The sequence below is a fragment of the Primulina huaijiensis genome, chromosome 15, assembly GCF_012295235.1.
Source record: "Primulina huaijiensis isolate GDHJ02 chromosome 15, ASM1229523v2, whole genome shotgun sequence".
In the NCBI taxonomy this organism is placed as follows: domain Eukaryota; kingdom Viridiplantae; phylum Streptophyta; class Magnoliopsida; order Lamiales; family Gesneriaceae; genus Primulina; species Primulina huaijiensis.
The window spans coordinates 23,105,086-23,131,280 of NC_133320.1; the positions used below are offsets into that span (position 1 = coordinate 23,105,086).

Consider the following 26,195-nt stretch of genomic DNA (forward strand, 5'->3'; position numbering starts at 1 on the left):
CGAAATCATTTCATAAAATGCATGCATGGATATTCCAGTAATAAACTGTCCTTTTTCTCGTTAGGCAATCTAAATTAAATAGACTAAAACCCCTTCAATTGGGAAAAACAAATATGATGAAAATATTATAAGGTCAAAACCAATAGTACAAATCTTCTGCAACATTGTATAGCTTGAATCAAATTTAATGAGTAGCAACTTTTTTTTTCGACTTTTTATAAACAACACACATGACAAATATTTATTGGTGATAAACAGATTGTCACTTGAAATATCACGAAAGTTTTCTACTGCAGAATTAATCAATCATATTGTTAATAAATTTACTATTTAATTTAACTAAGGTTATATGTATGTTAAATCTATATTNTATATTTGAATGAGGTCAGCACTATTTATACAAGTGTCAACACTAATCTCTAGCCCTAAAAAGGAAAAAGGAAATTAAATCTTCCATATACAACGGAAAGGACTAATTATATAATCGTGAATCTCACAAACAAAGAAATTCTGTCAAGTAGGGTTTCAAACAAAGTCCATCTCCACGGGAGGTATCTGTTCAAGTTTCACATTCATGATTTACTTATAACAATTGATTAAAATTATTGAACACGTCATCTGGATCCCCGTGAAAGCAGCCATATAGTTCAAGATCACGTATAGACTCTACTGTCAACAAAGATAGCTAGAATCTAGGTTTCATTTGGTTAGATCAATGGATGGAACAATCTACGTGGAGCAATCACAAGATCTTAGGTCTCTTAATGTTTCTCACAGTGATAACGCAAGTGATGACAAGATTCTCGAAATAGGCACATGGAAACCACTAGACAAATCAACAGAATGTCACCCGTGTCTGAATACTTCTCAGCATGGAATAACACATGCAGAACGGGAATATAACAAAAGTGACTCCATATCTATACTTTCATCAAAACTTCAGAACCTGAGTCCCGGTATATCTTCAGAAGAAGTCTCGTCCATACGATCTCTCACTTGTTTGTTCAAGAAACAGATCGTGTGAGAACCCGAAATTTTCGAATACAATCAAAGGTATGAGACAAATTCATCGAATACAATCAAATGGATTGGACAAATTCATTATGCATGAAATGTCCCTTGATATACCAAAGTGACTCTTGGTATGCATGGATGAATTTATTATGAAAGAGATGACCCTTGATATACCAAAGTGACTCTTGGTGTGCATGGATGAATGAATGAACACAATTAATACTTGCTTGGAATGCAAGGGGTTGGCCATGAGGAAGTTCAAAGGGCAAAAGCTCACCTATAAATACACCATTGTATGTTGAAGAGACCACACCCAAAATCATCACAAAAATTCATCCCTCTCCTCTCCTCTACTCTCCATTTCGACGTGTAAGGCAAGAAGAAAAAAGGGGAAGGCTCCGTGCAGTCCGAGTGATCAGAATATACGTCGAAATGCTGCTGGATTTGCTTCATAAATCTAGGCAAAATACTGCAAGGTTTCGGTCACCGTCTGACCGAAATTCAACGGGAGTTGTACTTCAGGACTTGGCAATTTCGAAAACTACACCTTCGAATTCGGTAAGTGGATTTTTGCTATGTATTTCTTTCTAATTTAAAATTTGTATAAGTATGACATGCTTGTATGTGTGTCAAATAATTTTCGAAAAATGCTATATTATGTATTATAAAAATCTCGATCGATGTACGATATGTTCTTCTGGTCTCGACGTTCTTTGAATCTGCTGAGTCCTCTCATAATTCTGATAAGTAATATTTGATGAATCTGATTTTGTAATACACTGTTATGATTCGAGTTGGATATGGAACGACGATTGTAAATTCTGTTATGGCCCCCATCAGTGGGTATAAAACTGTGTTTTGGCCTCACCCCTTAGAGGAATAACATATGTGGGACAATTTGACCATGGATGACGAGATGAATAACAGTGTTCCGTTTGTTCTGATCTGATCTGATCTGTTCTGAATTTTTATGATAAGTTATGTTTCACTCTTCGAGTCTGATTCGGTTAATGTTTGATATGATAAGTTTGAAAGTCTGTTAAAAGATGTTTTAAAATTATCTTTATATGTATTTGTGGTAATCGATCGGCCTCTACTTACTGAGTGTTTCCCAAAGCACTCACCCCTTTCATCACTCCCCAGATAAAAATGAAGAACAATGGAACGAGGAGGAACATGAGACGTTCTGGGGCTGGTGATCGCACCAAAAGATCTAGACTCAAGACTTAGAATTTATTTCGCTTCCGCAATCCTGATGTATTTTTATTCTATTGCAAAGTAAAGACAATGTTTTATTTATGAAAAAGACTGGTTTTTGGCATTTCGATACGAGGCTTAATTGTTTTCAAGTAATTGTTAAACAATGCCGGATGTCACCGACGCCTCGATCTCGGGGCGTGACAGATCGAGCCGCATCAGAGACCGATGAAAACAGTCCAATTGTTCGCTATGCTTTGTCCACACCTACAATCTGCATGCATAGAAGACTATCTTTCACTCCCACGAGGAACAAGTGCTCGAGAAGTTTTGCTGACGACTACTTTTGTCATCCTAACTACATGGCAAACACTGAATCATCCCTCGCAAAACTCAGGTCTCCAAGTAGAGAATGCAGCTTGAGGAACTTGGTCCAGGTGGGAAGCTTAATCCGGTTCTCCGGGAAAATGAAGTCCAAAAAGAGTTCGATATTTGAAATTCAAGTATAATTTTGTATTCAAATCAATTTTTTAAGTTAGGCTACAAAACTTTGAAAATACATTCATCATTCACATTATCATTTCACAATTCACCAAATTAAACCCAAAATTTCTCACGCAAGACAAGCAATTGAGTGTTGTATAGCCTAGTCATTTTAGATACATTTTAGCATGCTTTGTAGTTACGGCTCTGTCCAAATTACTTCTATATCCGAAAGAATTTTCTATGTGATTAGAGGTGTAAATTCCATTTTGAAAGTGAGATTGAATGTGTCATCTAAGAATAATGATTCTTGATGTTCTTGATGTCTTCAAAGTTGTTTTAGGGATAATTGTTATTATCTACTGAAGTAATAATTTGTACCCTTTATGAATATAATGGAGATTTATTTTGGTGGATTTCGATCTCATGGTTTTTCCTTAATTTGGATTTTCTACGTAAAAATTGTTTTATTATTTTTCTTTATAATTATTATCACTGTTGATATTATGAAAATATTTTGATCCGAAATTATCGCTAAAGAGAAAAGAATCAACGCTTCCGCTCTACGAGAAATTATTTAATTTTGCTATCTTCCCCAACATAAACTAAGCTCTACATGTACAATCAACTCTAGAGATGGAATTACAACACCTTATAATAATTATGTTATTTCATTTTTTTGTTTATTAAAATCATGAATTATAAAAGTTTGTTTTGTTTAAGTAATATTAGTATTATATTTATATATGTAATTTAATTATTGTATCAATATTCTTTAAGTGAATCTGAAGACTTTTTTAATTAATTCCATCGATATTTTAAGTGATGATGAAAATAACAATTGAATTTACATCAAGTTAGGGATGATGATAACAAATTTAGTTCATCTCGTTACGGCCATTTCCAGATTATTTGAAGCTACGACGAAGACTAAAATGAAGATATAATATCTGTAAAGTTGGGATAAAAACTTTCTAAGTCAATTAGATCTGACAGAAAACTTAATCCCCACAAAAATAAAATGGAGAATTCTCAATTAGAAAAAACTAAGATTAAAGTGAGTACAGAGAAGACATCTTCACCCCGCTCAATCTCATTGTCCTCTCTCTGAATATAATGGAAAGACTAGCATATAAATCATTTCATTTTTTTAAATAATTATCATATTTTATTTATTATTATGTGACATTGAATTAGTATCGTGAAACGCACTCGCTGTAAGACGAGCGTGTGGGGATCATATAGACACTGCACACGCTATTTTTCAAAGGTGGGGCCCATTGTGAATCCCGCCTGTAGACACCTGTCACATACTATAATAATCTATTCCCCTTTCGTACTTTCTTACAGTATTTTTCTTCTTTTTTAAAAAAAAATTTGCATGTGTTGTTACATACCGCGACTTCGATCTCTTCATCGATCTAGAGAATTGAAAAGGGTCCCTCGATATAGGGAAGAAACTGAAAACGAAAAAAGTGAAAAAACAAAGAACCAGAGAACTTTACTGACGCGATTCCATATGCGCCATCGAAGTCCACCGTAAGTCAGCTAACAACTGCTTCGTTTGATCATTAAATGATTGTTTCGAGGAAAAGGAGGCCCACAAAGCTGATTTTTTTTTTTGAATTTTTATTGTTTTAACAAAGTACTTCCATGATTTTGGTATCTTCTATTCCATGATTTCGGAAATCGGAAACAGGTAATAAAAAATGGAGAGAAAGGCTAAAGAATCAAAAGGGTCGTTTTCTTTTGTTGGGAACGATGTGTTTTCTGGCCTTTTGTGTGTGAGTAAGATTTTGAAAAGTCTGTATTTGGCGTGTGTGAGGTTTGTGCTCGTAAGGTTTTCTTGTTTCTCCAGAAGTCCTTTTGCCCATTAGTTCTTGCCGTTGAAATCGAATGCCCCATTTTCTTTCTTTATTAATTTACTGGGGAATAGGAGTACGACAGCTAAAATAGTCGAAACCTAAAACTTTGTTAAATGAAAAGATTGAAGAAACTAGGGTTTTTGAAGAGGGCCCAAGAGTAGTGAAACCAGTACGAGACTGTAATAAGGGAGCAGCGTCGTCTTTTACCAACCCCGTTTGTTCATTCTTAAATTTTGTTGTGAGTTGGGTTGGTGAAATAAATTCATCGCCTTACGTTGAGGGTGCAAATGTCCAGAAGGCAAAAAGAACAGTGAATGCTCGTGCTATGGGCTGTTAGGCTTTAGCGTGTGGTATAAATGTTGCTACATGATCATTTATGTGATTTTAATTCTGAGGAAGAACTTGCTATCTTTAGGTGGAGAGTGATTAGATGAAACCTTGAGAAATAGAGCTCCATTGGTTAGGTTATTTATGTAGAGAATCTGTAGGACAATACAAGTTCGAGTCTTTAGCCTTTTTCTTGGTAGAAGAGCAAAAGTGGTTGGTTATCTTTTCATATTTCTATATATTTACATTTGTCCACTTTGTTTGACGAGTTTGGAGATTTCACTTTCAAAAATAGCAGAGGTCTAAGTGACGACAGTGGTATTGTACAATGGTGGCTGATGGTTTATTCAACCCAAAGCCTTATAACTCTCTGTCTTATCCTCTGCAGATGATTCATTCATCTTCTCCTCAACTAATCTTTAACCCTTCGCCCCTTTCTCTTGCCCTGGTATGTCTCATTTCTTCTCTTCCTTTTTACCCTTGTATGTGCATTAAAAAAAAGTGTTTTGGGTTCTGAATTATATCTGTCCTTTACTTTGTTCTTGGGTTCTTCATATTCTGGGAGATGTTTCTGTAATAGTTGTCGTTTGGTTTTGTGATTTGGTTATATTTCGTGGGATTCTCCTGCAGCAGCCAAAGAGGGAGAATACTGGGGAAATGGGGTTGATGGTGAAAAGTTTTGACAATAATTTCATGGGAAAGACAAGGGAGGATGAGTTTGGGAGCCCTGCAAGTGATAACTTTGAATCTGCATCAGGTGATGATCAAGAAACTCTTGACAATAAGTCATCAAAAAGGAAGAAATATCATAGACATACTCCTTTTCAAATTCAAGAACTCGAGGCGTAAGTTTTACTCTTTTTGTTCCAATATTGATACGGTTTTAATAGTTTTGGATTCATCATCAACTGGTAGCACTTGCTGAATTTTGTTGGTCGCTATAGTTGTTTCAAGGAGAATCCTCATCCTGACGAGAAATCAAGATTAGAACTAGGAAGAAGACTAGGATTGGATGTTAGGCAGGTCAAATTTTGGTTTCAGAATAGAAGGACTCAAATCAAGGTAATTTACCAATGTTATGGCTTCAATTTTATTTTAAATTCACGTTGTTTCCATCGATAAAACTGCTTCATGAACAAGTTGACTGATTTAAAATTGTGATGCAGACCCAATTAGAGCGTCATGAAAATTCAATCCTAAAACAAGAAAATGATAAGCTCCGCATTGAGAACATTACTATGAAGGAAGCAATGAGAGGCCCAATGTGCAACAATTGTGGTAGCCCAGCTATTCTTGGTGAAGTGCCTATTGAGCATCACCATCTAATGATCGAAAATGCACGGCTAAAAGATGAGCTTAATCGACTTGGAGTCTTGGCAAACAAAATCTTGGGTACACCTGCCGGTTCTATACACCCTGTAATGGGAAACTCAAGATTGGATCTTGGTGTCGTAAGGGATGGATTCTGTGCTTTAAATTATACGGAATCTCAATTGCCCTTAGGACTTGATTTTGGCGATCGAGTTTCAAGTGCATTTCCTCTGGGGCCCCCAAGTGGACTTACGATGGGCATGAGTAGTATCGATGTTCCTTTCAACAAATCCGTGTTTTTTGATCTGGCATTGGCTGCAATGAATGAGCTGATAAAGTTATCCCAACTAGACAGCCCTCTATGGTTCCAAAGCTTGAAAGGAGGTGGAGAAACATTGAACCTTGAGGAGTACAGAAAGACATTTTCCCCATGCACAGGTGTGAGTTCCAATAATTTTATGACCGAAGCAACAAGATCTACTGGTACAATAATTCTAGACTGCGAGACCATCATAGAAACTTTATTGGATGTGGTAAGTTGTTGCGGCTTGTTTTGTTGATATACCAATTAGTTCAATTCGTGACCTGTATGACTTTTTTGCTCTAATCTCATGGACATGATTTACTTTACTTTATGTAGAATCGTTGGACAGAAATGTTTCCATGGATCATCGGCAGTGCCTCAATTCTTGATGTGATTTTTTGTGGCTCCAGTGGAAAAAGAAACGGTGCACTGCTACTGGTATGGTATTCCACCTTCTGCCTGGCTCACCCCATTGTAAAACAAAAGGAAAAGGTAAAAATGAATATGAAATAGTTACTTAATTATATTTGCTGTTCAGATGCAAGCTGAATTCCAAGTGTTATCACCTCTGGTACCTGTTCGGCAAGCAAAGTTTCTTCGTTTCTGCAAGCAGCATAAGGAGGACATTTGGGCTGTAGTTGATGTGTCCATTGACACCATCTTCCAAAATCCAAGTGTAAATGCATATGTCAATTGCAGGAGGTTGCCTTCCGGTATAGTTGTGCAAGACATGTCAAATGGTAGTTCAAAGGTATTTGAGACCAAGAAAGATTTTTATATGGATTTTCATGTTCACGTGCAACGCTGACCAATTTTTGTCAACCTATGTATAGTTAATTTCAGATTGTTCTCTTTAGTTTCTATAGAACATAAATCTTAGTAATTGGAGTATTCATCTTGGAAGGATTAAGGATTACCACTTCATGAGAATAACCATCTAGGAAAGATAATATTATGTTTAAGCTGAAGAGATGTTGTTTCAGTTCCCATTCTTTCCCACAACACAAATTAGTTCGAACTTTTTCATTCTCATTTGGTTGAATGTGGTGTTGGAATCTCTCTCTTGATATTTGGATGATCACCTTCTGAAATAAAAAATATATTAATTTATGCTTTTAATTATCTTTTCTAACATTGTGTTTGAATCGATAAGCACTTCATATATTGAATGGGGACGGTAAGATATTTCTTGCTTCAACTTTACGTTCTTTAAATTTACTTAAGATGTCAAAAACTTGACCGTCTCTCATGTAACTGCTGGGAAAAAATTGTGCAACCTCGAATGTCACCACTCTTTTCACTGTTTCGTTATGTTAGATATCATAAATTTATTTTTTATTAGACATTAAAAGGCTTATGACTTTGAAAAGCAAATTTCAGGTTACCTGGATTGAGCACACGGAATATGATGAGAGTGCTGTCCACGAAATCTACAAGCCATTACTTAGATCTGGAATAGGTTTTGGCGCCCAGAAATGGATTTCAATCCTGCAGAGGCAATGTGAGCTTGCTGCTACACTCATGTCTTCTCCTGTCCCCACAGAAAATAATTTGGGTACTATATGTACACTTTTTGTTCTTCCTTGCTTAATAATTATATTGCAGTATACTAACACGTTTGCTGTATTCCAGCGCTTACTCTGAGTGGTAAGAAGAGCTTAGCAAAACTGGCGCAACGAATGACTCGAAACTTCTGTACTGGCGTTTGTTCCACGGTTCACAAGTGGGAGATAGTGCAATCTGAAATTAATACCGATGATACGAAGTTGGCTATGCGCAAGAGCTATGGTGACTTGGGGGAGCCATCTGGTGTCATATTAAGTGCTACTACAAGTGTTTGGATGCCGGTGTCACCAATACGTTTGTTTGACTTCTTACAGGATGAAAAGGCCCGAGTCCATTGGGATGTCTTATCCCAAGATGGGCCAACACAGCAAATTTTGTACATTCCCAAAAGCCAGGACCCTGGCAATTGTATTTCTATCCTCCGAGGCAATGTGAGACATCCTCGTTGAATTCGATTTGAGAGCATCGTAAAATCTTTCCTTCATTTGAAATTTGATCTGATCTTCACTTGGCAGGCTACTACCAACCGAAACGGGGTGCTGATTTTGCAAGACACTTTCTTTGATTCTTCAGGATCACTAATAGTTCACGCAGCAGTTGAAATTTCCGGAATGAATATGGTGATGAGTGGGGGCGATTCTTCCAACTTGTCTTTCTTGCCATCTGGATTCGCAATTTTACCTGACTGTTTCCCGGATTCCAGCAAGCCCCCGGGTGCCAATGACGGTGGTGGTTCTTTTCTGACTTTAGGGTTCCAGATACTGGTGAACAACCTGCCAGCAGCCAAGCTAACAATGGAATCCATCGACACCGTCAAATCCCTGATTGCTCGTACCCTTCACGGTATCAAAACTGGACTCCATTGCAACTGATGCACCATGCAACAGAAAAACCAGCTCTGGTTGACATGAAACGGACGTATTTTGTCATGGATTCAAGTCAAGAACGAACCCTTTTGGTGAACCTCGTAGCTATTTTTGTGGTTCGGGTATTGACTTAAATCTCTTGCTAAACCAAGTTGCTGCTTGTATTGAAATATGTTTGCTTCTTGTTGATTATGAAGACAAAAAGGTGGCCTTGAATTATTTTGTTGTCTGATCTTTACTTTAATTCATTGTTAGTTCAACCAATCGGGATAAAAAAAAATTGATTTATCTATAGTTTTATCCCGATCTCATACTTTAGCCGTTCTTCGTGACAATATATATGTTATAAATTGTATCATTTTATTACCTCCGATCATGTTCCTTTTCCTATACTTATTAAATATATGTAACTTAATTATTCAAAGATTTTTTAAAATTTTATGTTTCAGTTATATAATATTCACGGGATAAGGTCAAATTAACCATTTAAATTTTGAGTAGGTCTCTTGTGAGACGGTCTCACGAATCTTTATATGTGATACGGGTCAATCATACCGATATTTACAATAAAAAATAATACTCTTAGCATAAAAAGTAATATTTTTTCATGGATGACTCAAATAAGAGACTCGTCTCACAAAATACGATCTGTGAGATCGTCTCACACAAGTTTTTGCCATAAATTTTTTCTCTGCGAAATAAACTTATAAACTTTAAACAATGATAAAAACAAAAATCTAGAAACTGAAAATAAAATCTTGGTCAAACAAAAAATTTACTTTAATTTATTAAAAAATTTCTAGAAAAGGAATTTAATAAAATTATTTTTAAAATTGCATGCCAAATGAGATGGATGTGACCCATTCACCTTTCCGAGTGGGTTCGCTGCGATCTTGGTCGTGCCCGACCGCTGACTAAAAGGGAAGAAATTTTGTGCAGCATAGTCCCCATCTTAGTCAATCGGGGAAAACATAGAGAGCTCCACGATCACTCACCCAGACCCACAAAAAAGTACGCCATTCTTTCGCATTTTTCAGTTTTATTTTCTCGATGATATGCGTAATTATCTGATTTTTACAGGGTTGAATGCCTTATCTTAATCCTGGATTTCGATTGTTTCTTGTTGTTTCCATATTAAAACGATCAATTGAATTCGCTTATTGTTTTGATTCGTGTATTTTTTTAAGACGTGGTTAGATTTATTGTTGTTATGGACTTGGATCTGGATGAAGCCCGTGTTGCAGGAACGTGTTCTCCAATTCTTGATTTAGTTTTCAATTGAGGTTTAGATTTATTGGTTATTTTTTTTCGTTTTAATTTATTGGATCTTTAGGTATCATGGCCATGGGTTTGTAGAAAAAAATTTCAGTGCTAGGATGTGATTCTTGGATTTTGCGTTTGAGGAGTGGGTGCATTTTGGGAATATTTAGAAATCATCCCTTGGTTTAGAATATTTCTTTTGGCATTAACACATACTATAACTACTTGAAGAAAATCTATGGGCGACTTGCTATTTACTCTTATCAAATCCCTTCCTGCACGTCAAATCCATAAATGCGAACGCAACCAGAGTGCACTTGGAGGGATGGATCTGAAATCCATATTCATGGATTTCAATTATAGTTTTATTCTTTATAATAAAATAATTGATTAAATATTAAATCAACACCTTGATTATTTACACATTAGTAGTACAAAGTAGAATGAATTTTAAATGATACAATTATTGAGTAAACTTGTAATTCATACTAATGAACTTGAAATACTATATAAATATATAAGGGGTGAATTTGAAGTTTGTGGTATTACTTATCTTAATGACAAAAATATATTTGAAATCCATGGATTTGAAATTCATAATTCCAAACTCGAACTAAGTTAATTTTAGGTTGATGTGGAAGATGTTCCCTCTTGAATTGTTTCACTCTAGTCCGATCTTAAGGATAATCTCTCTTCCATATTTTGTATTAAATGATAACAGATGGCTTTTCTTTATCTGCAGTTTATATTGTGGAATTTGAATTCTGGGGATTCATACAAAGAAGAAACAGAAAATTCAAAAATAGATAGAGATGTTTTCACTGTTTTATGGATTGTGGAAGTATACTTTCAGTAAGTTGGAGTTTCATGTTCTTATACTTGGAATTGACAAGGCTGGAAAAACGGTAATATGCTCAACTGTTCTTTCATTCACCTTAATTTTTCTTTCCGACTTGTTATTTTAGCCTCATGATTTGATGGAACTGAATCATTTGCTGTCAGATATGCTGTTAGGCATGCTGTCTTTCCAATGTGCTCTTATCATAATATATTTCTATGTGGTTTGGTGAAAAACATGTTACTTATACGATGAAAAACATGTACTTATACGAGAAATGGAGTTGTGTTTTATGTGGGTCTGTATATTTTTCCTACAGTGTGAATAAGAGGATAGTGTCAGACGCCCCGTCAATGTTTTTTATTCTGCCATTGATATATGAAAACAAATAAAGCTACAGATGATTTAAGCTGATTCGTATCCTGTGAAATTGATGATGCTCCTGCATTTGTGAATAAAACTATTCAGTTACTAGTTCAAAGTCATTTTAGATGTCCAAACAAGAGTTCCATGAGCAATAGTTTTAGCCTAGTTCATTGTTTGTTAAATCATTTTCCTAGATATTTTGTCCTTGGGACGTCTATTTTTTCATCAGAGATTTTCAGTGGCTTCTAGTTTATAGTCATGTTCTCACATGAATATTGGCAGCATTTATTTTAAAATTCAACAGCTGTATTATTTTTAGAATATCTTTATTTTGAGCTCTTTTTGACATTATGATTCCGTAGACGTTACTGGAGAGATTTAAATCACAGTATTCAAACTTGGAAGGTCTTCCTCCAGATCGGATTGTTCCAACTGTTGGACTAAATATTGGTCGTGTCGAAGTGTCAAACACAAAACTCGTATTCTGGGACCTGGGAGGTCAGGTTTGAAATGCGACACCTGGACTATTCTGGTTTATTTGACTTGGAACTTATTTAAAAAATCCTAAATTTTCATTATGGAAAATGTCCTGATGCAAGACTTATGTGAACCAGCCTGGTCTTCGCTCTATTTGGGAAAAATACTATGAAGAGGCACATGCTGTGATTTTTGTAGTTGATGCTGCTTCTCCATCACGTTTTGAAGATTCGAAATCTGCACTTGGTAAATATGTCAGGGTGAAGATGCCTGTGAACTTAAGAAACGAATAAATATGTTACTGGCATGAGCATGTTTAATGTATTTTCTAATTTTTTTCAACTACAACCCTGATGCTACAATAAATTTGTATCTGGTTTTCAGAAAAGGTTCTCTGGCATGAGGATCTACAAGGAGCTCCACTACTGATATTAGCCAACAAACAGGTAAAGCTATTCTTTCCATCCCACATAGCAGTATTAGTAAATATTGGCACAAAATCTGAGACTGGATGGATAAATCCGATAATTCTACACAACCAGTCATGTTTAAGCTTCTTGTTCTGCATTCTCTCTTCTAAAATGGTCAAAGGGCCAAAAGGCCATGATTTAAAAAGAAAAGGAAAGTGTAGACGACGTTTACTAATGAGCTACATGTTTATTAACTTGTGTATTTTCAGGATCTTGAAGAAGCTGTTTCATCTGATGAACTTGCTCGATATCTGGACCTCAAGAAATTGGACGAGAGAGTTTATACATTTCAATCTGTTTCTGCATTTGATGGGTAAGTGCTAAGATTTTGAATATGTATATTATTCAGAATGCTACTCCGCACTTGGAGTTCGGTGCCCTCTCCTTGGTAAAACGGTTCTGGAATCTTACTGCAGGTTGGGAATAAAAGAAAGTGTGAACTGGCTGGTAGATGCTATGGAGAGAAGCAAGAGAAGTGAAACGTTGAGGGTTCGTGCAGGCTCTAACGTTGTTTGAAAGTCTTGTATAGAACTCCATTTTGTAACTTTCGTACATACATCACTATCCAAATTGCATCATATATATAATTTGACCAAGTACCTACATCTCCTGAACATTTCTTTGTTGCAAACTAACGGACCATGTAGAGCTTCCATTTTTAACCTTTTTCATTTAATTATCTGTTGTCCCGGAGTTTGTCAATTGTCCTCTACTTCTATAAACCCAAGGAAATCATATAGTTTTGTCATTGATACTATGTACTTGGTGCACATTCTTACTGGTGGCTTTTCCGAATCGAGCAAATATCCACACAGTTACAGTATGAGATTTGAATTAAGGTTGATTGGAATAGGGAAAAAACACAACTGAGCACTAGTTTTAAATTATGGAGTTGCAAAAGGAAAGTGGAGATAAACTGCAGCGCTAAGCTGAGAATTAAGAATTCCAGTATGTACCAAGGTTTTTACATCAAGACACCAAGATAAACGCCTGCATCAAGAAACTGTGTAAAGATACAAATCAACAAAGCCGGCTATCCTTTTTTTTTCATGTGGTGAATGAGGGGAATTGTATGCTTATTTGAGAAGTCTCATGCAGTAAAAGTATCATTATACAAATAACTCGATGGGCAGAAGCTGTTTAGCCTGAACTGTGCTAAACTTGTGATATTACAATAGCTGGATCCTGATGAGCTTGAAGGCTGCTCGAATAAAACCCGAATATTTGAGCTACACTCCACAGGAATTTCACCTTTGAGTGTTTTTACTGCAAATTCGAAACATGGGTCGGACCACAAATCCCCAGGAGGCAAAACTGAAAAAAACCAGAATCAGAAATTTGGTGTGGTGAAGGATTGGAAGTCACTGGACAATATTTGACTTCGTTCATGTCTTCAATAAGTATAACACCGCTGAGAGTTTTGATAGCAAATTCAATGAATGGATCCATCAACAAGTCGTTCAAAGAGGAATCAAGATGTTCTCCAATTCTTTCATCATGTCTACTGGGCACTATATCATATGATCATTCAGCTTCTTATTCGTTGGATTCACTCTTATCCACTTCATAGAATGTTATTTCGCAGTATCACATTTTACAGCTTTTTCATCAGAACTAGTCTCCGCGTCACATGCTTCTGCATTAGCTTTGTTTCTTGTTTTTACTTGCGGTGATAAATCAGCTTCTGCACGAGTGAGTCTCTTGGAAGCTCTTCGAGGTAGGTTGTTCATGTGACCACTTATTGGTAAATCTTTTCCTCTAGTTCTTGTGCCTAGCTTTTCGTCGCTTTTGTTAACTTCTGGTGGTGTGTCTTGAAGAACCACAAATGAAGAATCTTCCTTTTCTCCTTCCTCCAAACCATTAACCTCCGTCTTAAAACCAATTTTAATGGGAAAACGTTCTGACCCCGTAATAAAGCAAAACCCGGTGGCCGCCTACTCCTCATGAAGAAATTTCTTTGTTGCAACAGTCCGTATATGAACATAGAAAACTTGCATTATATTAATAAAGAAGGAATTGTTTGATATCTCATGCACCTGATTGCAAGGTTTGATCCTCGACAACAATACTTTCGACATGATTGACAGCCAATCTCTTATCTTCATTCTTGCGTCTGTTGAGCCTGCGTCAATTATTACTTCACAAGGAAAATAAGACATGAAAAAATAAAAACGTTGATCACACCAAAGATATTATGTGACCACAGTTTTTAAAAATTGTAGCTTATCATAAAGCTCCACGGCTTGAGAATTATCTACTTTTGCTCTTTGTTCCAAACAATTTTCCTCTGGCAAATATAATTATCATTGCTTGTTGCAGTACCTTTTGGGAAGGCAGCAAGCTCCAGTTCTGACTACATGAAAGAGTACAATTCTTAAGTTAGAATTAGATAGTTGCTACATTCTTGCTAGAAATCCACATCAATGAACAAATGTTTTGTGCATGCATGCGGCTGTTCTCATTGATATGCTTTTATATCTTGTGGCACTGCAGAAATGGACTTTCAGTTATTGTCGGAAAGATATCTGAAGGATGCTAATGACAAGCCATTAAACAAACAATGCTTAAGAAGCCTGGAGAAAGATATTACATGTTCATGTCGGAATATTTCTAACCGATAATCGATTTATATAAGGCCGAGAAATTTAGTCAAAAAATTAAAAGAAAAGACTAAAACATCAACAATTCTACTAACAGTTTCAAATTGATCTCCCACTCCTTGGTGGCATGACCTTTGTCATCTGGCTTGCACTCAGCCCTTCCTGAATCTGTCGTTGCAAGGTAACGGGAAACTACTTGCATAGATCGGAAATGACGTCCACTAATAGGATCGATGTAATCTATATATCTATATCTATATCTATATACTTATAAAAGTGTGGATGATTGAAAAGTTTTCCAATTGTGAACGGACATAATTACCCTTCACTTGTTTACTTATTTCCATTATCAAGTAACATATGTGGTAATTTCACACTTAACCTATTAATTAATAATTAATACTAATTACCCACATTTTATGATTATGATTTTGTGTTTTTGACTTTTTCTTTTATCTTTTTTTCATTATAATATTTAATTATGTCATATTTCATTATACTAAATTTTTTTTTAAAAATTATTTCATTCTATATACATATAAATGTGTGGATGTGTTCCCTTATTTCTATTATCAAGTAACATATGTGGTAATTTCACACTTAACCTATTAATTAATACTAATTAATCACGTAATATTTAATTATGTCATATTTCATTATACTAAATTTTTTTTTAAAAATTATTTCATTCTATATACATATAAATGTGTGGATGTGTTCCCTTATTTCTATTATCAAGTAACATATGTGGTAATTTCACACTTAACCTATTAATTAATACTAATTAACCACATTTTATTTCATCCTATATACATATAATTTCACACTTACTTTATTAATTAATACTAATTAACCATATTTTATTTCATTATATATACATAAAAATTTGTGGATCTTTCCAATTGTAAACGAACGTGAGAGAAATAAAGTTGAGTTATATTCATAATCTATATCTATATACCTATAAAAGTGTGGATATCTATATTACCTATAAAAGTGTGGATACTTAAAAAGTTTTTCAATTGTGAACGAACATAATTACCAATGTACACACATATATAAGTACTAAACACATAAAAATACTTAATAAAAATAATATATGACATAATTCTTATAATAAATATAAATTATAATGATAATTGATTAACATTTGTCAAAGTATTAGAGCTTTAATTTACATATGATATTTTAACATCTTTATTTATTTATTTATTTTGAAATCAAACTAACTAATTCAACAAATACAAAAAATAACATTTTTTTGCTAGTTTATTTCTTTGGTTATATTTTAAATTTTTATGTGAAAATCATACCGGTAGTTTAAATTTATATTTAATAAATATTGTATTAGTTTATTAGATTTTATTTGATATTTACCATATAATCTTATTTAAGTGTGTATTTCATTACATATATTGATTTATTTATTATTTTAAAATTATATTTAACAAGAAATTAATCATCATCGAAGTAGTTTATAAAAGATCGATTATGATATAAAATTAATTATCTATGATATAAAATTATAAAAATAAAAGGTAAAAAAATTATGTAGGTGTTTAAATATTATTTAATTGAAATATTATGAGTTATATTTTACTATCAATATTATTATTTCATTAGTTTTGAATTTGTTTTGATAAGTTAGTCAATATATTTTAAATTGATCATTATTTATCGTTAGTGTTCTTAGTTTATGTAGATTATGATTTATGCATTGATAAAGTCCATAATTTGATTGATTCGTGGTATTTGGATATATATTTTTTAAAAATTTCTTTCAATTAAATGGTTCTATATATTATGCTAATTATAATTTATTATATAACATAAAATTAACCGTTGGAATATTAATTTGACAAAAAATTTGAAAGTAAATTATATAAATTATTAATTAATTTATTAGTCTAATATAACAAGAGATTAAACTCAAATAAATAACAAAATGATTCAAATTATTTTTTTAGAAAATCAAAATTTTAATTTTTATCATATAATTGGTATTTACGTGCATCGCACGTGCTTCTTACTAGTACTCCAAATATATGAGCAAACCAAACGACGTAAGATATTACTGATAACCATTAGAGAAAAGGGAAGATAACAGATTTTTTGCAGAAATTAATATGCAAATATCATTCATTCATCCACGTCCTCTCTATTTATTGTACTTTATGCTTAAATTTTTATCAATGCAAAAATATTGTTGCACAATATATCGAATGATATAGTACAGAAAGTTTTTGGTAAAGAAAACCAGCGAGTAATATAGTGAGAAAAACAATAGCGAGAAGATTAAAATAAAACAAAGAAGAGTGTTGAAGGAATGAGACTGCATGGTACCTGAATTGTTGATGGTTTAGTCTTTTTTGAAAAAAATTTGCGTAGATAAATCTTTAAAATTCCAAGAAAGCACATCAATAATATCTCTTTCATTATTGAAGGAAAAAACAAAAACAAAAACAAAAACATTTTCTTTTCACAGTACAGAGAAACTACTGTTTTGTTTTCCACAAATCTATTAGATACACAATTTCACTATTCACAAGCAGTGGTCAAGAAGGATATAAACAAACAATACAAATTATTCAAACATGAACCTCGGTTCCAAATATAAATAATTTCATCTTTAAAAACACCCCAGTAATTTTTTTGGACCAGTTCCAGTGGCACGGTATTTTGCTGCGGTCTCCTCTACCTTGAGAAGATCTTCCCCTCGTTTGGCTTCAGTTGTTGCTCGTTTTTCTTCTGCTGCCTTGTGGATTATAGCAACCTTGTTTTTCACCTTCTCTACGTATTTTGCTTTCTTTTTCTCCAGTTGTTCCTGCAGGCCACCCATACATTTGGGGGAAAGAAAAATAAAGAGGCAGAGCATTTTCTCGGTAACTACTTGTCTACATCCCTTATTTGATCCATCTCTTAATATATATAGTATGAATATTTTGTTCCGAAAACTAAATAAGCTTACATCGTATTTCCTGATTCAATCTCCATAAACATACTTCGAAACACACACGTCTGAAGATGACAGAAATGAAACCAAACACAGCCCACATTTTCTCCCAAAACGAATGACGAGAAGGTACAGCTTGTTTATGAAAGCACTCACATTTGTGTATTATCCAAGGCTATTAAAATTTTAAAGAAAACTTGATCCATTTTTAATGCTTGCGAATCAATATCCTCTATTTACAATAGGTAGAAAGGATTGGGAAAAAATGATAGGAATTTGGATCGACTGATTGAAAAAGAAAAATAAACAAAGCATATGAATAAATGGAGTTAGTCATACAACTAGCTACCTCAATCTGCTTAAGCTCGGCTTCTAGATTGGCTTTCTTGCAGTTCTCCCATACACCAATGGCAGACAATTTCTTCTGAGCTCTGTAGATAAATAGTTCAGTAGATACAAACCACAACAACATCATCCTCATTTGCATTCGTCTTAATTCATATTATGCATTACCGCTTCTAGACAATATCTCGTCGTTAATTAAATGCTTGTGTATACGGTTTTGAGAAGCTAATTTTAATTTTACTGCTAAAAGATTAAAAATTTGTGTGTTTAAGAAAGCACCCACTTGTTTTCAGCTTTTGCCTTCTCACTTTCCTCCCAAGCTCTGATGAAGGACAACCTCTTCTCCGTAGCAACCCGAGCTAATACTGAGTCTAAAATATGGTGAAAGAATTAAGCATTCTCTTGATTCATCCACTTCTCAAAACCCACGAGAACTGAAAGAAGAAAGAAAAATTATTTCAGTCTCGATTACCTCTGTCGACAGATCCCCCGTGTTCTTTCACCTCAGCTGGTTCTTCAGCAATACACCAAATGAAAATTTAAAACAAATTAGGAAATATCTGCTAAATTAATAAGTGGTCAGGTAACTATCAGGCTGCATAAGTGTAAGTTTAAAAAAGCTGTGTAATTCTCAACTTCAACATGGAAGAAATGGAACTGTAGCAATCAAGAAAAACTTCAAACCACAAAATAAATCGATCCACTGGATATATTGACACTCAAGATTACATGCCACCTTCTCGAAATTTATTCCTTTTCCATTGTGTGAGCTACATGTTATCCTTTTGAGCTACATGTTATCCTTTTTGGTTAGTTTTAAAAGGCTATAACAAAGAAACAGAGTAAACAAAATTTCTCTTCAGCAAAAGCACCAAAATAAACTTCATCAATAGCAAATAAAATTCCATCTCAGCGGAAAGCACAAACAATCAGTGCCATCCCATAACAAAATATCCCTTAACACAAAACACTCCATCAGTTGATTTTCCTGTTCCAATCCAAATTATAACACACCCTTCATTCATTAATATCCTAAGAAGAAACCTCAAATCGGATATCAAATATATAGATCAAGAACCAATATTTCAGAAAAACAGAGAAAAACCCTTTATTCCTTTACATGCAAAGACGACAAATTCACCCCCGAGATTTGGAAAGAGTTCAACACCTCAACACTAGCATGCACATAAAAAATACAAGAAACAGACAAACAGATAAGAAGAGTGGGTTCAACTATTTACTTTCAACGATGGCAAGAGCCTTAGAATCATCCGGTTTCTCTTCGGTGGGAGGTGGCACTACAGCCTTCTCTCCTACAACATGTTTCGAAGCTCCAACCGGCGCTACCGGCGGCGGGGGAGGCGGAGCCACCGGCTCCACCTTCTGGGCTTCTACCACAGTCATCACTGAAGGAAACTTCGTTTATCTGCTTACTTTTTGGCAGAAAACGTAGTGAGGATGGATTTGGAGAGAAGGGATTAAACTAGGTTGGCTGTAGACTTGTAGAAAGGTATTTCTCTCTCGAAATAGAACAGTAGCTGGACGATTTGGTTCAGATAATGTGCCACTTCTTCGTGTACGCACACTATATACCCATAACTTTAATTAATTATTATTTAATTTGACAAAAAAATTAATTTAATATGATATTTTATTTATTTGTATAATAACGTTTTTTTTTATAGTATCTGTATAAATCTCATGATATCATGAGAAAAGTGTCGATATTATTAATATTATGATGATATACATATATGTGTTAGCACCAAACTTCGAGATAATAGAAAATGACAGAAATGCAAAAATGTCAAACCTAAATTTTATAATAATTAAATAATATGGAAATATGGCACCATTGAACATCTAGCCACTGGCAATCCCACCGATTTTCAATTTAATTTTTTTTTAATATTATATCCTATCTTATATTATATTATTCAAATTAGAATGAATATAGATTCACAGCAATCCACGTATAAAATACAGAATGACATGCATAATAAAATACATTTGAATCAAATAGAAAATAATGTTTGTAAAATATTTTAAAAAATAATTATAAATTTGTAAAATATGATAAATGAAAGTTCATAATAGAATTTTTAAACATTTGAAAAAACTATTTAAATGAACGTTATCTTGTTCGATGTGCAAAAAAATAAAAATGAACACAGATAAATTCCACATGGCAGTTTTCTAGAAGCAAAAGATTATTCCCCAAATCAATCAACGAGTGCTGGGACATCCTTAAAAAAAGAGATATGATTGGGATGTAAAGCCAAAAATCAAGATTCCCATTGATATTATATTTTATTATGGTTAGTGGACAAATTTTAAAAACAATTAAATAAAATGAATTGTGTGTAATCATGAACTTAAAAAAAAAAAAGTTGCGTGTGAAATCATGTGTTTAGCTCGCTCAAAAAAAAATTTGTGTTTAGCATAAAAGAGTCGATTCGATTTGTTATGACATGGAAGTTATATTTCTCCACAATGATATGATATTCTCCACTTTGAGTCTAAATCTTCATGAATTTGCTTTTGAACTTTATCCAAAAGACTTCGTACAAATACCAATAGAGATATATTTCTTCTTATTAACTCGTAATTTTTTTTTCTGATATTCCAATATGGAATTTGGTTGCATTCTCAATAGTCCTTCTTTTAAACGAAGTTCAACCATTATTCTCATGGTTTGGACCTCCCCTCAAACCTTATTCGTCCTCAATCGAAGTCACTAATCTTCACCACGTTGGGTCGCACGTCTTACATGAAATACCGAGAGTATCACTCACCTCGAGAGCTTATCAAAGATTTTTATCGAGAGCCTGTACCTCCTTCGTTTAAGTATCCGGATAATTCACCCACAAGACTCAATCTAGATCATGACTCTTATATCAATTATTATGATATAGAAGTCACATATCTTCACAATTGTATGATATTGTCCACTTTGAGTCTAAGCTATCATGGATTTGGTTTGACTTTACCCAAAATGTTTCGTACCAATAGAGATATCATTACATTTTACAAACTCGTGACCTTCTTTTTGATCTTCCAATGTGAAACTTTGGTTGCATTCCCAGCACAATCCATTTTTTTTCGATTTTTCACTCTAATATTTTTAACAACCTCAAGATTTGTTAGTACTTGAAACCCAAAAAAAATTTTATTACAATGTGTGCTTTTAATCTAATATATAGTCATTATCACGGCAAAAAATTATATCATAAAATTATCTTATCACTCTTTAAATCAAGAGGTAGGAAATCTAACATGCTATACAATACAAATTATGTGTTTTAAATAATTATACCACATACAATTTTTAAAAAACAAAACATGAAAAAGTACATCAAAATCAAAATATATAAAAAATAGTTGCTAAGAGTGTTTTAAAAATTGAGTAGGTCTCTTGTGAGACGATCTCATGAATCTTTATCTGTGAGACGGGTCAACCACACGGATATTCACAATAAAAAATAATACCCTTAGCATAAAAATTAATATTTTTTCATGGATGACCCAAATAAAATATTCTCCCATACAAGTTTTTGCCTTAAAAATTTTATACGAATGGTGGATGTATTCAATAATGGGGTAATTTGGTGGGGGCCAAATTTATTATTCGAGAGACTTGTATTAATTAGCGACTTGGATTAATGTGGACGATAAAGTATAAATTTGCCGGATTAAGTCGGCAAATCCTAATTCAACTCTCACTTAATCACTCGTTTTCTCCTTTTTCCCAAAACATTATCATTGGCTATTTGGCATAGCACCGATTTAATCTAATTCATTATTTTTTTAAAAAAAAATATATTTTATTATAAAATTTAATAATTTTTAGTAAAACTAATAAATAAATATATGCACAAAAAATATGCTAGATAAATTTATTATTTCTTCGATTATTTGAGGTAACGCTTCATCGACATATAATTTTAGCACAACATATGAAATAATTCTTCAACCAAGAACTTTGAGTTACATAAAATAATATATAATTAATTCTTAAATTCTATTTTTATTTTTTCAGTCGTATTATCCAATGTATGATATTCTTTTCTTGGGCTTGGGCTTGGTCTGGGCTTTATTCATGCTTCAAAAATCGGGCTTCACATGTTCCGTTCGTGATCTCTTTTCGCGGACTGATCTTTATACAAACTTAATTAATGGATAAATACGGACTGATTTTTATTTAAATATATATTTAAACTAAAAGCAGACAATTTTGATTTTGTAAAGGGAATTAATTCAAACCAAACCGGATAGTTTGAAAAATAACTTTGATTATATATATTTTTTATTTATGAAATTTTCTAAAAAAATTTTTTTTACAAAATGATCATCGAATATATAGGAAATAAAAAATGAGTAAAAATCGAGAAAGTTAAATTTCAAATTCATGGTAAATAAATGATCATATATATGAGGTGTTATGATGATATTTATTGCAAAACAGTGATTGAGGAGATGAAAAGAATTGATCAATATTTGAATTTAAAAATATATATTCATAATTTTCCTTTTTTTTTAACAATCTTAATTTGTGTCGGTACTTGTCTTGATGTAGTATATTATTTAAAAATGAATAGATCTCTTGTTTTCACGAATCTTTATTTGTGAGACGGGTCAACCATATCGATATTCACAATAAAAAGTAATATTCTTAGCATAAAAATTAATACTTTTTCATGGATGACCCAAATAAGAGATTCGTCTCACAAAATACGACCCGTGAGACTGTCTCACACAAATTTTTATCAATAAAAATTAAGTATTTTGTGATTTGTATGGATATATTTCAGACGAAGCGTGTGCCCCTTCCGAAATTCTTAAAGCCCTTGATTTATAAATCCCTGAACTCTAAAACCCTGAGCAAATATTACGAATCGACCGTGTCTGCTTGTCATTGAAGGATAAAAGTAACGAATTTCAAATCCAATCAATTAGTTTTCTTGTTTCTCATACTTCCGGTTAATGGGAGGTTTTCGATTTATCGAAATGCGCTTAGTCTACGTTTCAGTGCTTGAGCTTAGAATTGATTTTGTGGGTTTGTTTGCATTTCTGGGTGCTGACGACTTGCTGGTATAATGGGCGTTTTTCAATTTTTTAGTCACTACGGCTATGCGCGCTGTTGCTCTTTTCGCTCCCATAATTATCAAGGGATTTACTTGTTTTCTTGAGGTTTCTCGTGCTTTATGTAGTCGAACAATTGATGGCCACGATATTGAAAACGGGTTCAGAGGCGTTGAGGATTTTCTTCGTGAAAATTGGAAAAGTTCGAGTTTTGAGTCCAATGTGGAAGACCCCGGAGCTTTTCCTGATACTACTGGTTCTTCGGGAGACATAGGTGATTCTGAGGGCTACAATTATCAAACGTCTGGTGCCAAACAGAATTTTATTAATGATGTGAGGAATGATGCTGTGAGGATTCTTGAAATTCTTCATCAAGATGGTCCGGGATTTGATGCAAAACCGGTGTTAAATGATTTAGGAATTAGGGTTTCAGGTCTTCTTGTGAGAGAAGTTCTTTTTGGTATCTTAAAGACTATAAATTATGCGAACAGAAATAGGTGTGCCAAGCTTGGTTACAAGTTCTTTGTGTGGTCTGGTGAACAAGATAATTACAGGCATACACTTAATGGTTATCACATTATGATTCAGATCTTTTCAAAGTCTGAAGAATTCAAGGCAGTGTGGAGATTGGTTGACGAGATGATTGAGAAAGGGTATCCTACTACCGCACGTACTTTCAACATATTAATATGTGCCTGTGGTGAGGTTGCATTAGCTAGAAAAGTTGTGGAGAGTTTCATTAAGTCAAAGACGTTTAATTATAGACCATTTAAACATTCTTTCAATGCGATTCTGCACTCTCTTTTGACACAAAATCAGTACAGACTGATAGAATGGGTGTATCAGCAGATGTTAGTTGAAGGCCATTCCCCAGATGTGTTAACTTATAATATCATCATGTGTGCCAAGTTTCGGTTGGGGAAGCTGGATCAGTTTCACAGATTACTGGAAGAAATGGGCAGAAATGGGTTTTCTCCCGATTTTCATACATTTAATCTCCTTCTACATGTTCTTGGTAAAGGGGACAAACCAATAGCAGCACTGAAGCTTCTGAATCACATGAGAGAAGTAGGTGTAGATCCAAGTGTTCTTCACTTCACGACATTGATAGATGGGCTCAGTCGGGCTGGAAATTTGGATGCCTGCCTTTATTTCTTTGATGAAATGATGAAGCATGGTTGTATGCCTGATGTTGTCACTTACACCGTCATGATAACGGGGTATGTCGTGGCTGGTGAGCTTGATAAGGCTCGGAAAATGTTTGATCAGATGTTTGAAAAGGGGCAATTACCTAATGTATTCACTTACAACTTGATGATTCGTGGGCTTTGTATGGTTGGTAAGTTTGACGAGGCTTGGTTGATGTTGAAAGAAATGGGATCAAAAGGCTGTAATCCGAATTTTCTTGTGTACGCTACGATGTTGAGTTACCTTTGGAATGCAAGAAAAATGGATGAAGCTCAAGAAGTGGTGAAACATATGGTGGAAAGGGGGGACTATGTTCATCTACTTGGGAAAATCAAGAGATACAGAAGATGTTAGCTTCTAAGCATATGGAGTTCCTAATTACAAGTGATCTAGTGTAACATGTTGGCGAATATGTGCTCAAACATGTAGCCATTCGCCTTCAGAAGCTGATGTAAGTTTAGCAAACCACAATTTTGATAGTTTTTTTCCAAATGATATACATATCGTGCTCGTGTTTTGATAATAAATAATATTTAAAAGAATCAATTCGTTTATGAAAAATCTTTGTGTTGCTTTTTGTAATTCCTGTCAAGTTTCCCTGCCCTGCCATCAACCGAGTATTGGCTCTGCCTCCATTTGTTGTCGACTACCACCCTTCTCATTATTTCTGAAATTCAAATATAATTACCATATGAAGGCTGCTCTAAAAGGAATGTATGTCAATTGGATTTTGGATGCAATAAATGCTTTGCAGTTGTTTAAATCAAACATGATCTGATTTTTCAGGCTGCTATCCGAGAATTTTCTGCCAAAAAAACTTGCCTAAGATAGGTTCCCATAGGGGCATCCAGAGGCAACAGAGACGGGCTATTCAGTGGTGTGTCTAAATTCCAGTTCTAATTAAACCTGAGGGCGGCCCATATGCCTTTTTATCGCCGCATGCACTACAGCAGATGAGGACAATATTTTCCCGGGAGTCATTGGTTTAAAGCAAAAAAAAAAAAAAAATGCCGTTCTAGTCCCTCGCCATTCCTCAGTGACAGCCGCATCTACATTGATATTTGTCATTACCTGGAGGGGCACACCAGTGTGGCATAGGTTGGTTTAGTCTAAGGCGAGGCTGGTGTTGTGGCCAAGAAAAACTTATGGATTTTAGACATGGCAGTTAATTTTTTTCCCCCCAATTCCGACCATATTTCTAATACCTGTCATGAAAGGTTTAATAATATTCAATGTTATATTGGTCTACAATTTTAATACCAAAGATTTAGCAAAGGGTTAGCTTTACAATCAATGCTATCAACCCCATGTAAATAAATATTTTCGTTTGTATTCATGTCAAAATAAACCTAAACAACTTAAATTTGTAAATAAATATTTTCTTTTGGTTTTAAGCAACACATTTTTATTTTATGCATCTAGATTTGATTTGGGTTTTTGATGCATATTTTAATTCTTTAGAGTGTCAAAGAATTTTATTTTGTTATTTTCACTATTATTGTTTTGGTGTAAACGATTTACATATTTTCTAGTGAATTTTTTGCCATGAGTCATCGCACAAGTATTCGTACTTGTGCATAATTTAAAACTGGTGTTTATTTATTAAAATTATATTTGTGTGTTAATAATTAATTTCCGCTGCCGTGTTTCAACACGACATACAACACTAAATTCTGATACACA

The 26,195-nt window shown here is 33.9% G+C and overlaps 4 protein-coding genes across 17 annotated transcripts; 3 read left to right on the forward strand and 1 right to left on the reverse strand.

Annotated features, from left to right (window-relative positions):
- Positions 1-4,054: 4,054 nt before the first annotated feature.
- LOC140960112 (homeobox-leucine zipper protein HDG1-like) lies at positions 4,055-9,076 on the forward strand. 11 transcript variants are annotated; one of them, XM_073418249.1, is made up of 10 exons: positions 4,055-4,233; positions 5,275-5,334; positions 5,517-5,731; positions 5,831-5,948; positions 6,053-6,730; positions 6,838-6,939; positions 7,040-7,252; positions 7,882-8,056; positions 8,134-8,498; positions 8,583-9,076. In XM_073418249.1, the coding sequence occupies exons 2-10, from the start codon at positions 5,275-5,277 to the stop codon at positions 8,937-8,939; spliced, it is 2,283 nt and encodes a 760-aa protein (XP_073274350.1). In that variant the 5' UTR covers positions 4,055-4,233; the 3' UTR covers positions 8,940-9,076. The 11 variants fall into 11 exon arrangements, with proteins under 11 accessions (XP_073274350.1, XP_073274355.1, XP_073274352.1 ...); XM_073418254.1 differs by having other exon boundaries at positions 5,520-5,731; XM_073418251.1 differs by lacking the exon at positions 4,055-4,233 and adding an exon at positions 4,319-4,393.
- Positions 9,077-9,781: 705 nt separating this feature from the next.
- LOC140960338 (uncharacterized) lies at positions 9,782-13,020 on the forward strand. Its single transcript, XM_073418579.1, has 7 exons — positions 9,782-9,944; positions 10,936-11,098; positions 11,760-11,900; positions 12,012-12,120; positions 12,259-12,320; positions 12,554-12,657; positions 12,761-13,020. The coding sequence occupies exons 2-7, from the start codon at positions 11,006-11,008 to the stop codon at positions 12,858-12,860; spliced, it is 609 nt and encodes a 202-aa protein (XP_073274680.1). The 5' UTR covers positions 9,782-9,944; positions 10,936-11,005; the 3' UTR covers positions 12,861-13,020.
- Positions 13,021-17,361: 4,341 nt separating this feature from the next.
- LOC140958410 (remorin-like) lies at positions 17,362-19,784 on the reverse strand. 2 transcript variants are annotated; one of them, XM_073415847.1, is made up of 5 exons: positions 19,484-19,784; positions 18,715-18,750; positions 18,526-18,613; positions 18,247-18,328; positions 17,362-17,768 (listed from the first exon to the last, which is right to left on the reverse strand). In XM_073415847.1, exons 1-5 carry the CDS (start codon positions 19,644-19,646, stop codon positions 17,574-17,576), a joined length of 564 nt encoding a protein of 187 aa, XP_073271948.1. In that variant the 5' UTR covers positions 19,647-19,784; the 3' UTR covers positions 17,362-17,573. The 2 variants fall into 2 exon arrangements, with proteins under 2 accessions (XP_073271948.1, XP_073271947.1); XM_073415846.1 differs by having other exon boundaries at positions 18,715-18,756.
- A 3,255-nt stretch (positions 19,785-23,039) lies between these two features.
- On the forward strand, positions 23,040-25,877 carry LOC140960584 (pentatricopeptide repeat-containing protein At1g55630-like). 3 transcript variants are annotated; one of them, XM_073418894.1, is made up of 2 exons: positions 23,040-24,963; positions 25,299-25,877. In XM_073418894.1, the coding sequence occupies exon 1, from the start codon at positions 23,373-23,375 to the stop codon at positions 24,864-24,866; it is 1,494 nt and encodes a 497-aa protein (XP_073274995.1). In that variant the 5' UTR covers positions 23,040-23,372; the 3' UTR covers positions 24,867-24,963; positions 25,299-25,877. The 3 variants fall into 3 exon arrangements, with proteins under 3 accessions (XP_073274995.1, XP_073274996.1, XP_073274997.1); XM_073418895.1 differs by having other exon boundaries at positions 25,344-25,877; XM_073418896.1 differs by lacking the exon at positions 25,299-25,877 and having other exon boundaries at positions 23,040-23,657; positions 23,913-25,263.
- The last annotated feature ends 318 nt before the right edge of the window (positions 25,878-26,195 follow it).

Bases quoted from the DNA above. Each gene is read 5' to 3' on its own strand.
- LOC140960338 (XM_073418579.1), top strand. From the start codon at position 11,006: ATGTTTTCACTGTTTTATGGATTGTGGAAGTATACTTTCAGTAAGTTG. The intron at 11,099-11,759 runs GTAATATGCTCA...ATGATTCCGTAG, and splicing joins TTGACAAGGCTGGAAAAACG to ACGTTACTGGAGAGATTTAA. The intron at 11,901-12,011 runs GTTTGAAATGCG...TATGTGAACCAG, and splicing joins TCTGGGACCTGGGAGGTCAG to CCTGGTCTTCGCTCTATTTG.
- LOC140958410 (XM_073415846.1), bottom strand. From the start codon at position 19,646: ATGACTGTGGTAGAAGCCCAGAAGGTGGAGCCGGTGGCTCCGCCTCCC. The intron at 18,614-18,714 runs GTAATCGAGACT...ACCATATTTTAG, and splicing joins CGGGGGATCTGTCGACAGAG to ACTCAGTATTAGCTCGGGTT. The intron at 18,329-18,525 runs GTGGGTGCTTTC...ATTTATCTACAG, and splicing joins AAGGCAAAAGCTGAAAACAA to AGCTCAGAAGAAATTGTCTG.
- LOC140960584 (XM_073418894.1), top strand. From the start codon at position 23,373: ATGCGCGCTGTTGCTCTTTTCGCTCCCATAATTATCAAGGGATTTACT.
- LOC140960112 (XM_073418245.1), top strand. From the start codon at position 5,215: ATGGTGGCTGATGGTTTATTCAACCCAAAGCCTTATAACTCTCTGTCT. The intron at 5,732-5,830 runs GTAAGTTTTACT...TGGTCGCTATAG, and splicing joins CAAATTCAAGAACTCGAGGC to TTGTTTCAAGGAGAATCCTC. The intron at 5,949-6,052 runs GTAATTTACCAA...ATTGTGATGCAG, and splicing joins ATAGAAGGACTCAAATCAAG to ACCCAATTAGAGCGTCATGA.